General features: G+C 39.2%; 1 protein-coding gene across 10 annotated transcripts in view; it reads right to left on the reverse strand.

The window, feature by feature from the left end:
- Nucleotides 1–12968, reverse strand: part of hts (hu li tai shao) — a 62222-nt gene that overhangs the window by 25855 nt on the left and 23399 nt on the right. For all 10 annotated transcript variants that reach the window (XM_053767098.1, XM_053767099.1, XM_053767103.1 and 7 more), the window contains 7 exons: nt 6438–6546; nt 5092–5265; nt 3813–3945; nt 2989–3159; nt 1854–2021; nt 752–884; nt 38–128 (listed from right to left, as the gene is read on the reverse strand). In XM_053767098.1, the coding sequence (XP_053623073.1) occupies nt 38–128; nt 752–884; nt 1854–2021; nt 2989–3159; nt 3813–3945; nt 5092–5265; nt 6438–6536 (969 nt within the window). In that variant the 5' untranslated portion in view covers nt 6537–6546. The remainder of the gene's footprint in view (nt 1–37; nt 129–751; nt 885–1853; nt 2022–2988; nt 3160–3812; nt 3946–5091; nt 5266–6437; nt 6547–12968) is intronic.

Here is a 12968-nt window from a genome sequence, read left to right on the forward strand (position 1 = left end):
GATCTCTGGTTATAAGTTGTCAGTTCGTGTCAGTTACCTTATGCTTGGTCTCCGCGTCGATGAGGATGAGCTCGTCCAGCGGCAGCGCGGCCAGCCGGTGCTGCACCTCGCACGCGGCCGTCAGGTTCCTGGATATTAATTCATCATTATTCAATGGTAGGAACTTACATACTATAATATATAATAGGATAAGGTCAAGAAGAAGAATATTTCATTTCCAAGAATTCCAAGTTATATTCTACTCGTATACCAAATTTCATAACAATCGCTCCAGTAGATTCTGCGTGAAAGATTAACAAACACATACATACCCACAAAATTTCGCATTTATAATATTGCTAGCTTTTGCCCGCGGCTTCGCACGCGTGAATTTCATTTCTTAATAGGAATCGAAATAAAATTTCAGTTATTTTTTTATCGCGTATTCTAAGACTGGTAAAATTTATTTATTACTATGATTCAAATTCATATTTTCACCTTTAGTCCAATTCCACGTTTCCCGCTACCGTCATTACGCTGGACTGCTACACTGGAGGTCCCGGGTTCTATCCCCGGTCAGGTCAAGATGGAAAATGAACTTTTTCAAATCGACCTGAGTCATTGAGTTAGTACCCCATGACGCAAGTCTCGAATTTACTTTGAGGCTAACTCATTGTGTATACATAAAAAATAATAACAAGGAATATTTATGTCGTGATAAAGTTAGCTAGCGGTCACTGTTCATAGAAGAAAGGCGGTGGTGTAGCATCACCTGGCCTGGTGGAAGGCCTCCTCGAGCGTGGCGCCGCAGCACAGCGCGCCCTGGCTGCTGAGGAACAGCACCTTGGCGTGCGGGCCCACCTGCCGCACCAGCTGGTCGCGCTCCTCGTTGTCCAACACGCCGCCTGCCGGGGAAATCGTGCGAATTTATTTCTCTGATAATCTAATCGATTCGGTTCGGATTCGAGTTGTCCGCGAATCCGTACTGTTGGCTTGTGCTGTATGGGTCCCTTGCTTGGTATATCTATATATATGTATTAACACCTCTTGGTGTATCACCGTTAATCAAGTAATATAGATTTACAAGTACATTTAATAATAGTACATGTTTGAGCCCAGTGGCGGGCGCTCCGCGCAGCCGGCGACAGAGGGACGAGCAAGACGCACGGGAGGCAACTGAATGCTGATTGGCCGGCGTCGCGACATATCGGCCGCGATGACGTCGGCGGGGTCGCCGTGGCGTGGCGCAGTGGCTTGTTCTACGGATACCGACAATGACGCCATTTCTGTATCCCACTGCTAGTATCAATTGTTTTATTATATCTATTTTTATACAGTTCAAATATTTTATTTTTCGTACATCGAAGGATCCCAAACAGTACATATTATAAAACAAAGTCTGTCCTGCCGCGTCTGTCTGTTCGCGATAAACACAAAATATAGTGCAAAAAGAAAAACTACTGCTTAAGACATGGCCCGCCTCTGGATTGATAGGTCTCAGGTTCGTATCCTACTCGTGCCACATGAGTTTGTATACAAATCTGACTCATGTATAGTAAGTTTTCATCGACCACCACTTTTTCTTTTCTGCTTCCGGTGAAGGAAAACATCGTGAGGAAACCTGCACACCTAGTTTCTTAGTGTGTAAAATACTATCAGCCACTAGATGGCGGTAAGCAGTCATGTCAGATGCCTTCAGGCGACTTGAATAAAATCTGACACCAGTTTTAGCAATGACACTCTCGATATGATGATGACGATCAGAATTTGTTCCGATTCTATGATGATAAAATAAATCTAAATCGCTATCGTGCACAGTTCGTTCTTGGGCAACCCACTCAGTCCGGATGAATATATAAAGATGACGAACTCACCGGACACGTTGTTGAGGTACGCCAGCTCCCCCAAGAGCGCGGCCTCGTGGCACAGCGGCAGCAGCCCGCGCCTGGTGCTGGACACGGCCAGCGCGCCCGGCGACCGCACGTGCAGCACGCAGCGCACGTCCGGCCGCGCCGCGTGCACGGACGCGTGCAGCGAGAATCCTGATCATTGGAAAGAAATCTTCTATCAAACAATATTCAGAGTTTGTAGTTTTTTTTACAAAGACAAAGACAACTAATATTATAAAAGCGAATGCGACGTGCGGTCTCCTATCGTACGAGGCGAGTAAGGGACACAAAGCCTTAAAAGCTGATAGGCAACGAAGGAATTCCAAAAGAGGGTTGATATTAGGCGGGCGGCCGGTTGTCAAAATCATAGCCTTCATGTGCCAAATTTCATCAAAATCCCTATACCAGTATTTTTAGAGTTTATTCATTACAAACAAAAATAAAAATCTTTTCTCTTTATAATATTAATATGGATGTCGATGGTAATTTCTCAAAATGCTACAAACTACTGGCATTTCGGACCGAACACTGCTGAGAAGTGCGAAAGAAACTCATACAAACAGTGAAACACTATCATGCCAAAAGACCTTAACATCCAAGTTTCTTACATATATATTTTTTACTAATAGTATAACAAAGTACATTCACAAAAATCATGAAAAAAAACATGTTAATATTGTGATCGAAAGCTGATAAAAAAATAAAAAAATATGTAGATATTAAATACCGATCGATCTCTTATTAAAAGATTTTTCGTTCGGTTAAAATATACTTCATTTTTTTCCTTTCGTCAGCACTCGATCACAATCATAATATGTTTCAGTATAGCTTGATGACCATGACCATGTACTTTATTGTATACTTACATTGTTATATTACTGATAAAAATTATAGGTACATAAATTTATATTTAACAAATGGTAAGCCCTTCTAGCACGCTATGAGCCCTTCCAACACTGAATGAGTTTCTTTCGGCATTTCTTCTCGGCAGCGGTCGTTCCAAAACGCTAATAGTTTGTAGCTTTGGTAAATATAATTTAATTTTGAATATGACGTGAGAAAGGCCTGTTGTGAAAGCCTAATTTCTGAATAAATGATTTTATTTTCATTTTTGATTTACCTTCAACATTGACCGGAAAGTTGGTGGTCCCCTGGTCCTGCACAACCCCTTGCATGTCCACCTTCACTAGGGAGGACGCGGTCACCTCGTGCGGCAGCAGGCCGCGGGGGGTCGTCAGCACTTGCTCAACGGCTGTGTTGAGGCGAGCGGTTATTTGGCCGCTGATGCCGGCTGGGGAAAAACGTCAGCGTATTAAACTTTATTTGTTATAGCACTTTATTTATTCAGAAATTTAAAATATAAATTAAATTATAAAAATGAGTACTAGGGCGCTAGTTCATTCAAATGAAATCTCTTCCAGTAGACCCGTGAGAGTTGTGGTACGTAGAGACAGATTGACGTATGCATAAAATACAAAACAAAAGAAAACGAAAATGTTAAATATATATGTTAAATATAAATGAACGTTATACTATAACTAAACTATAAATGAAATTGGCGCAGTCGGTACGGAAAAAAATCCAAACGGTACAATAGCAACCAATTTATTTCATGTTCCCCGGAACTTCGCTCCCGTGGTAATTTTGAGATAAAATATTGCCTATAGCAATCTTGGATAGTGTACCTTTCTAATGGATGGATTATAAAGAGGTAAGCGTTTGTGAGTTTGTATGTTTGAGGCGGGTAATCTTCGAAACTACCGAACCAATTAAAAAAATATTTCACCATTAGTAAGGTACGTTATCCAAGATGTGCTGATGCTATAGGCTATTATTTTATCTCAAAATTCAAACGGGAGCGAAGCCCCGGGCAACATCTAGTTACAGATGATACTAGTTACAGATACATACCTAATGCGCCACATTTATCTTCGAAACACTTACTTTGAGACCATCCGAACAGGTCCACCAAGCGGTAAACGGCGGCTAGCTTGCAGCGCAGAATCTTCTCTCCCTTCTCGTAGCCGACTCCCTCGATGCCGCGGATGTCGTTGATGGGAAGCACGCAGCTTGGACCCTTCAATCGGGCAGTCAAAGAATTGTTAAAAATATGTATAATCTAGGTAAAAAGGGTAAAATAGATATATTTACAATCATCATGATAATTCGTAGACTATAATCAATGCAGCTGGAAGATTTAAATGAAGATTTAAACTTGGTTGTAAAGTCAATTTTCAAAAAGTATGGAATTATAAAAACAAACTCGACCATTATTAATAACTAAAATTTTGTAAGAACTTTTATTAAGAAGTCATCAACATAAACGTAATATTTGATGTAGCTCTCGAACAAACATTTATTTCTTCGCGAACATTTTCGCACGTTGTGACGTCATTTATTCGTGTCATTTAGTATGGAGCGTTTGGACGAGTCAAAAAATGTGTGATTTTATTTTTGTCATAACTTTGAAAGTATTGTCATTATCAAAGTATTTTTTCACTGGTGTTTCTAATGACATATACAAATACGAATAGTCATCAAAACAAAAATTTGTCAACTAGCCTATTGTTATGAATTAATTAATTTGCGTACATTTCCACTACATATCCTCCCGTGGATTTCGTACGACGCGACTAAGGGACACATAGTCTTGCCGATAACATTAGTATTTCCAAGGAGAGTTGACGTCAGACATGCAACCGCATGTAAAATCACAGTTGAATCATATTTTAATATTAATTTATGCCCCAACTTGAAGCACGGAGTACTTACAAATCTAAAAATGGAAAACATTTTGCGAAAGTAACTTTCAGTGGGTTGATGTGGGCTTCTTCTTCGTGTCAACTTGACCAATTTAACTAATCTATATATGTATATATATATATATATATATATACAAAAACTCTTGCGTTACTGAGTGACTGATTAACTGACTGGCAGACAACGCACAGACGAAACTACTGGGCGTAGAAAGCTGAAATTTGGTGTGTAGGTTCCTAGAACAGTGTAGGGGAGCACTAAGAAGAGATTTCCTGAAATCCCCACGGGAAACAGATTTTTACTCACATACGAAGTTGTGGGCAAAAACTAGTATATACTATAGTATTTAGCCACAACCAACGAATCTTGTATGTATCGGGGTTCCCAGCTAGACTGGACAGAATCCAATGGGCAGTCGAATCAAATCGACTGAAAATAAAGTAGAAAGGAAAAACGTCCTCACCCGCAAGCTGCCAGTATGCAGCCTGCCGCCGACCATCTCCCTGATACGCTGCAGCAGCGGCGCGTCGTTCCCCTCGTGCATCTGCTGGTCCAGCACCCGCTCCAGCTCCTCGCGGAACAGCTTGGAAGACATGAGCGCCTCCACGCGCTTGCGGCGCTCCATCTCGCGTACATCCTGAGATAGTGGAAAGAAGTTAAACAGAGGCTAAGACGCAGCAAATGATTTACAGAATGCTGGCGTAAAATATCCTGATTTAGTAAAACATCTGTGCTAGACTTTACGTTACGAGACAGTGGGTGGGTTCTCCATAGTATGAGACGCCCCATCTGGATAGATTGTCCTTGAACCGCGGCCCCCTTGAGTTCGCAGTCTGCTGAGCGTCCTCCAGGTAACCGAAGGAAGGAAGGAGAACCCATTATATAATGATATGCAACACCTGATGATGCACCCTGGTTTGGCTCCCATCGAGGGCACCCCTCAATGGTTTACTGATTACATGATTTTGTCATGCACTTAATGCAACAAAATCTAAATCAAAAAACAAATTGTTTCAAAGTGAGATTTAAAATAAATGAATGAATAGTTTAAAAGACACTAGAAAAACAAGCTTATATAAGTGCAAATAAAAGCCAAAAATCCAAACGCGGCTATGATACGATATTCCATCAGTGCCTATCGTCCGGCTTCATCATCAGACCTTGAAACCTAATCGTGGTCAAAGTTCATTACAACAACTTTCTAACAAGTCCAAACACCGCTATGACACGATGTTCCATCATGAAGTTCCAGGTCATATCTTCCGGCTCCATCATCAGATCAGTTCGACAGCTCCATATTATTGTATTGTCATCAGAACTACACACACCAATTCATGACGTTACGGTCTTTGGAAGATGGTTAACGGCCGAATAAGCTTCTCAGATTTGTGCTTAGCTGAAATTCATCTTTGTTGAGAATCCTATCTCAAGGGATTGGAATACTCAAACATTACTTAAGTTACTATTTTGGCTGCTCAGCAAAGAACCGCTCAAACTTTTACTTTATGAAGAACTATTTTAACAACAAATAGAGGATTTCTCTATATTTTTCAAAATTATTGTAATAATTCGTTATACGCAAAATATTGTACAATTTCCTTGTATATAATTGTTGTAAATAATTATGTAAATATTATTAAAAACGATGCGAAAATCTGGTATTATTCTCAAGTGAGCAATGCTTTGTTAATATTACATTTTTATCTAATTTGACAGCTAAAATACGTTTGAATATGAGTTGAGCGACGATAATCTATTAAGAACATATTACAGGTCGACCTAATAAAAGCGTATTGAAAATATACTTACAGCGTCGATGTCAGCTGGTCTCTGCTTGAGACGCTCCTCCTCCTCAGACGAGAGGGGCCCGGTGCCGTTCGGCAGTGTCTCCGTGTCGGTGTCTGCCATTGTTGATTACCTGGAAAGATTAATACGGAAATAAATAAAAAAAAATTATTGGCAACGATTATAAGATGAGAATGTGGTGAAGTTTTTGTATTTGCCCTGTTAAAAAAAGATATATAATACATAAATATTGTCAATGTCGCAAAATTTAAAGCTTGACAAACGAGACAAACCATACTTTAGCTTTAAGTAAGCTTTGCTTAATCTTTTTTTTTAATATAAATAACTGTATTATTGTATACAAGGTTTTCACCCCTTTCAGGGTGAAAGGGTAGAATTTCCAAAATTCCTCTCTTAATGCCACACATGCCAAATTTCAGCTTCTTATGCCCATTAGTTGATGGCTGTACGTTGTCTGTCAGTTAGTCACTCACTAACGGAAGAGTTTTATATATTGATTGATTTATTATTTTTCATATCTTGTTGTTATTAATTTCGTACATTATACAGGGCGTTACAAAACACCTATACATATAAATAAATGGATAAATACAATTCATACAGATTGCGTTAGCCCCAAGGTCGAGACTTGTATTATGGGATACTAACAATACACATGGATACAATAAAGTGAATTAAATTGAATTCTTCAAAAAAGTTTGAGAACCACTGGCAAGATAGACTAGACAGTGATATCCATACATGATTCAGCCATACAAGAGACTCTTATTCACCAAATACCTTACCATAATCAAATTATTAAGGTCTATGACCTGTGCGTGGGCGCACAAAGAGCTCTTTACACCATAATTATAGGGTACGCGATAGCTTATTTGTAAGATGGCGATTACTCATAGAATTGGTGGGATTTTTCGGCATAATATCTTTTAATTTTTCAGTTAAATTACCATGTTGGACTGAAGCAAATGGCTCAATCGCAAAATGCAAGAGATATTTTGAAACAAACAAAAACTTACACAATAAAGAAGTATATGTACACAAAATATAGTTAGAAAAAAATATTAAAATTAAACTTATAACTCTTCATAGTCGTATTCCTCATGGCTGAGGGTCGTGGTCATTACGTGAAATGAAATACAACCAACAACTTTCTTGGCACTATTAAGTAATAGAGTGGTTTGCCATCGCCTTTACCATTTCACACACAAGTTAATAATCAACCAGTGTGCAGGTTTTTTCGCAATGTTTTCCTTCACCGGAAGCAGGTGGTGGTCGATGAAAACTACTATACATGAGTCAGATTGGTATAAAAACTCTGGGACCTGGAACCTTTCGATCCACACGCGCTCGCCTGTGGATCTTGTACGTGGCGGTGTAATGGTCACCATTACACCGCCACGTCTTCAGAAACCATGTTAGTAATTACCTAATAAATTATAATGGAAAATGAATGAATAAATTAGCTTTCCTGAGCGATTGTACAGTCAACAGCACATCAAGTTTCCCAAACTCATTGCAATATCGCCGCTATCACCGCGACATAGAGGTTTATGCGGGGTAACTTGATGTGCTGGTTGACTGTATAGCTGCGTAATATCGAACAATGTAGCAAGATGGCGGCGGTCGATGACCCCATGGCATGGTGACCATGAGCCGTCATTGGTGTTCAAAATCATTGTCATTTTCATGGTTGATGTCGGCGCGATGGTGGCTCTAACACAGCAACTTGTCTATCATTTTAGGACAAAGATAAATACAATCTCGTTTTCTCTCACTAACATGAAAACAATCTTCACTTGGTTTTGTGTGTACATAATTTTTGAATTTTGTTGCAAAGAAATCAAAAATTTGCTCAAACTTAATACGTTCTAAACTAAAACATTTATTAACCACGAAAGTTATTTCCTAAAGTCTTTTTCAATTTAAACTGCTGTAGAATCAATAACGTCATCTTTCATTCCCTGAGTTTAATTTGAGTTTAATTCTCAGTTGTAACACCTCGAAGCCACGAGTCCACTAAGTAATAAAACTTAATTTTTTGAAAATATGTTACATGCCTGACGTCAAACTTCTGTGAATGCTTAGTCGAGTAGTTTATAATATGTATACTAGCTGCGCCCCGAGGCTTCGCACCCTTGGGAATTCCTGTGTTATTCCAGGTTATTTCCTACCCGTGTACCAAATTTCATAACAATCCGTCCAGTAGATTTTGCGTGAAAGTGTAACAAACCTACACAGTACACACACACATACATACATCCTCACAAACTTTCGGATTTATTAGTAGGATTGGTTGTTTATATAAATAAATAAATATACTGGCCCAGTTCTAGGGCGGGAAGCACACGCAAGCAAACATCAGTACTGTGACCCATATCCCTTGCAATCAGGTCCGCGCTGTTCGCCGACGACCCTGGCTGCTCGGAAGCCGTACACATTGTGGATCTGTGTTGTATCCGGCCGTGTACATATCAGACGTCAATATAGGGTAGTGTTACACGTTACAGGTATAGCTCGTGTTTGTCGGTCAGATAGGATGGATTTTTTTGAAATAGCGGGGAACAATATGCAGTGAAATACTGTCCAGAAAGTGAAGAAATAAAATCAGAGCGCTGTCTCCCGTTGGCTGGCAACACTGCGTGTTTATCGACCAATCTTGACCATTATATTTGGTATTATACGTTGCCCAGGGCTCCGTTCCCGTGGGAATTTTGAGATAAAATATAGCCGGATAATGTACCTTTCTATTGGTGTAATAATTTTTTAAATCGGTTCCGTATTATCGGAGATTAGCCGCCTGAAACATACAAAGTCACAAAGTCACAAACTCACAAACGCCTACCTCTTTATAATAATAGTATAGATTGCAAGGGCAAAAACATGTAATTCGTCAAAAATCTTTTTTCAAAAATTCAAATATTTTCTTCACGTTCTGGACAGACTGTAACTAAAATAGGATGTGAAACGACCGGAAAAACTGGTATCTCATTCATATCTACATGAACGTTCGCTTTCTACAAGTATGACTTGAACAAAATATCTAGAGATCCATACTAATAGGTATTATAAAAGCGTGACGTCGCTAAATCTGTGGGGCTATCATGAAACGTAAAACGGTGTAAACGTAATACAGTGATAACTATTTGTTTACAGACAACGTTCATATTCTAACACTTATGTCTAATAATAGTGAGGCAATGTTATCGTGCCGCGTTCCATGACCTGTCGTAAAGCTGACTGGTTCGGTTCCCGGGCTGGGCACTTTGCAAACTACTCCCGTAGTAGCAAGCAACGCTGGGGCAGAGATTCCCAAACTGTAGGTAGCGACCCGGTACCGGGCCATTGAAATAAAATACCAACCTCCCAGTCCCGTTTATAAATTACGCTGGTATTAAACGCACACGTACCTCGGACGTGTTACAACCACCCGTGCTCACCAGTGGTACATGCGCGTTTAATAATAATTGAAAGTCTAAAATTAAATATCGACTAACTCTGACTGTGTGAGGCGGAACGTAAAATGTTTAAATAATTCAAGAGAAATAAAACCTAGATTAATCTATACTATTATTATAAAGAGGTAAGCGTTTGTAAGTATGTATGTTTGAGGCGGGTAATCTCCGAAACTACCGAACTGATTGGATTGGATAAATATTGAAGAAATAAATATTGAGAAATATTGGATCCAATATTTTGTCTTAAAATTCCCACGAGATGGAAGCCCCGGGCAACATCTAGTAGTTAATAAAAAGGTGTACATAGTGGAACGTTCACGCACAGTCCCAAAACTACCCTCCCTACATGCGGCGTACTTTGTGTGAGTCAATGAAAAAATTATATTGGCATGGCAGAATAAAGCTTTGAAAACACTGCAAGCAATGTTTCTAATATAGATATCGATAAATGTCTAAGTTCGATTATTATCATAGTTTACTAAGACTTAAGTTGATTTAAAACTCAACTAAAATAAATCGCTAAATCCATCACGAGACATTATCTAACTGGAGAACGCACTCAGACGCTTGTCAAAACAAACTTACGAGTTGTAAACGCGCCATATTTACATATTTAAACCAAAAAAAGATTTTATAGAACACGGCCGAAATAGTCGGAGGGCGAGCATGGAATGCGCTTCCGCTGTTCCGAATTTAAATTTCACGAACTTTTTAATTTTTTACGCGCGCTTGCAGACACAGGCATGTGCTGTGCGCGCATACAGACCAAGTTTTTCTCTTTATAATTTTGTTTTTTTTTTATGTCTGCCTTTCGTTACGGATTGGAATATTTCGCAGTTGTATATTGTTATTTTAAAATAGTAGGCGCTACAACCACTTCATCTTATTTAGAGTGCGACTTTCAGGTCGAGTTTTTTTTACTCGAAATAATTTGAAAGAAACTGTTGTCAGTCAACAGATAAGAGACTCTCTCATCTGTGGACTGACAACGAACCGATTTCCGAGCGTTTTCCCGGTTTCTACTTCAGACGTCGAGCGTCGGAGCTCAAGGTCCGCTAAAGTGATGAAGAAGTTGAGCCTGTAATGTCATAAACTAAATTGGTAAACAACACAATACGCGTCTTAATAGAAGAAATAGCGAAGTTTCCTTTAGATAGCGGACACAATCGACAGTTTATATAAAACCTCATTTTTCGTCGGTGATCAAAGACCAGTATCAAATACAGTATCAAACATTGCCATCTCACTATTCGTAGTCGGTCAATGACAAAAGAGCGCTTCGTTTCGCAATTTAGCGTTTGGTCTAAGTTAAAAGCGTATTAAGCAAACATGATAACTTTTCACTTATGGTCCAAAAGCCCCAAGATGGGGTAGAGTGTGCCCACAGTGCTACGCAATCGGGACATGTGAACATGATAACTCAGTGTACAGTTTTCCGCGATGGAAAATAATTTCTAAATACACAATACGAGCGTCGAAAATGCTTGAGCTGATACTTAGTTTATGTTGTCAACTATTACAGGGTCTGTCATTTAAGTAGTCATTTTGATTAGATCATTGTAATCGTCAGTGGCGCGATGTAAACTTACCTACTCTATCCGGGTTTAGTGGCCTATTCTAACTATATGTGCGTGTGTGTATATGTACAGACGATGTACTACAAGCACGATGCTTACTTTTAGCATTTTCATCACAGCCTTCTTCTCTGTCTTGTATTTCTCTTATCCACGTCCGACCTCTGAATTTGGCTATATACGAGGGCTGCTATTTATGTATCCGGAATAACAAAATTAAACAAACATATATTATTACATATGGTTTTATTGTTTCTCGAAGTATTCTCTGCGATGATTTATGCACTTCTGCATACGATGAAACCAATTTTCAAAGCACTTTTTCCATTCTGATTGAGGTATGTCCAAAACGTGTGTTTTGAACGCATCAACGGCCTCTTCGCGGCTCGAAAAACGTTGACCACGTAATTTATTTTTAATGTTTGGAAATAAATAAAAATCATTGGGTGCCAGGTCGGGGCTGTACGGCGGATGACCCGTCAATTCAATCTTTTGACCCTCCAAAAAATTATTTGTTTCAGCCGACTTGTGGCAGCTAGCATTGTCGTGATGAAGTATGATTCTGCGTTGTGGGTTGTTCTTTCGTATTTTTTCAAAGACTTCTGGCAAACAAATGGTGGTGTACCATTCAGAATTAACCGTCCTACTATTCTCTAGTGGCACTGTAGCTACATGTCCGTTGATACCAAAAAAACAAGCGACCATTTGCTTTAAAGTGCTTCTCGCACGAACAACTTTTGTTGGATTCGGTTCATCTTGAAAGACCCACACCGTTGACTGCTGTTTAGTTTCAGGGTCATAAGCATAGATCCAGGTTTCGTCACCTGTGTAGATATTATAAACAGCTTTTGACGTGCCACGGTTGTATTTTTTTATCATTTTCTTACACCAGTCGACACGAGCCTGTTTTTGATCTACGCTCAAGTTGTGCGGAATCCAACGCGAACAAATTTTTTTAACAATTAAATGTTCGTGTAATATCGCGTGTATACTCGTCATACTAATGCCCAGAGACGCCTCTATCTCGCGGTATGTAACATGACGATCTTGCATTACTAATTGTCGCACAGCATCAATATTTTGTTGTACCACTACCGATTTAGGACGACCCTCCTTAATTTCATCCGTGAGCATAGACCGTCCACGTTGAAATTCCTTAAACCAATAATACACAGTGGTTTTCGATGGTGCTTCATCTCCAAAAGTTAAAATCAGTTGTTCGATGCACTGTTTTTGAGTTAATCCACGCCGAAAATCATAATAAATCATCGCGCGAAAATGTTCACGAGTTAAATCCATGGCAATGAAGACAAGCTATTTTCAAAATTGGCGCCAATTGAAAAAAACAAATGACAGGGACATGAAAAATATTTATTCTCTAGCCGAAGAGTTCTATTTTCAAATGTTGTAATTACTTTTTAAATATTCTAGAATTATTGGCCAGTTCCGGATACATAAATAGCAGCCTATCGTATTAGCCATATTAATGATTAGGTTTTCATTTT

The sequence above is a fragment of the Plodia interpunctella genome, chromosome 30, assembly GCF_027563975.2.
Source record: "Plodia interpunctella isolate USDA-ARS_2022_Savannah chromosome 30, ilPloInte3.2, whole genome shotgun sequence".
In the NCBI taxonomy this organism is placed as follows: domain Eukaryota; kingdom Metazoa; phylum Arthropoda; class Insecta; order Lepidoptera; family Pyralidae; genus Plodia; species Plodia interpunctella.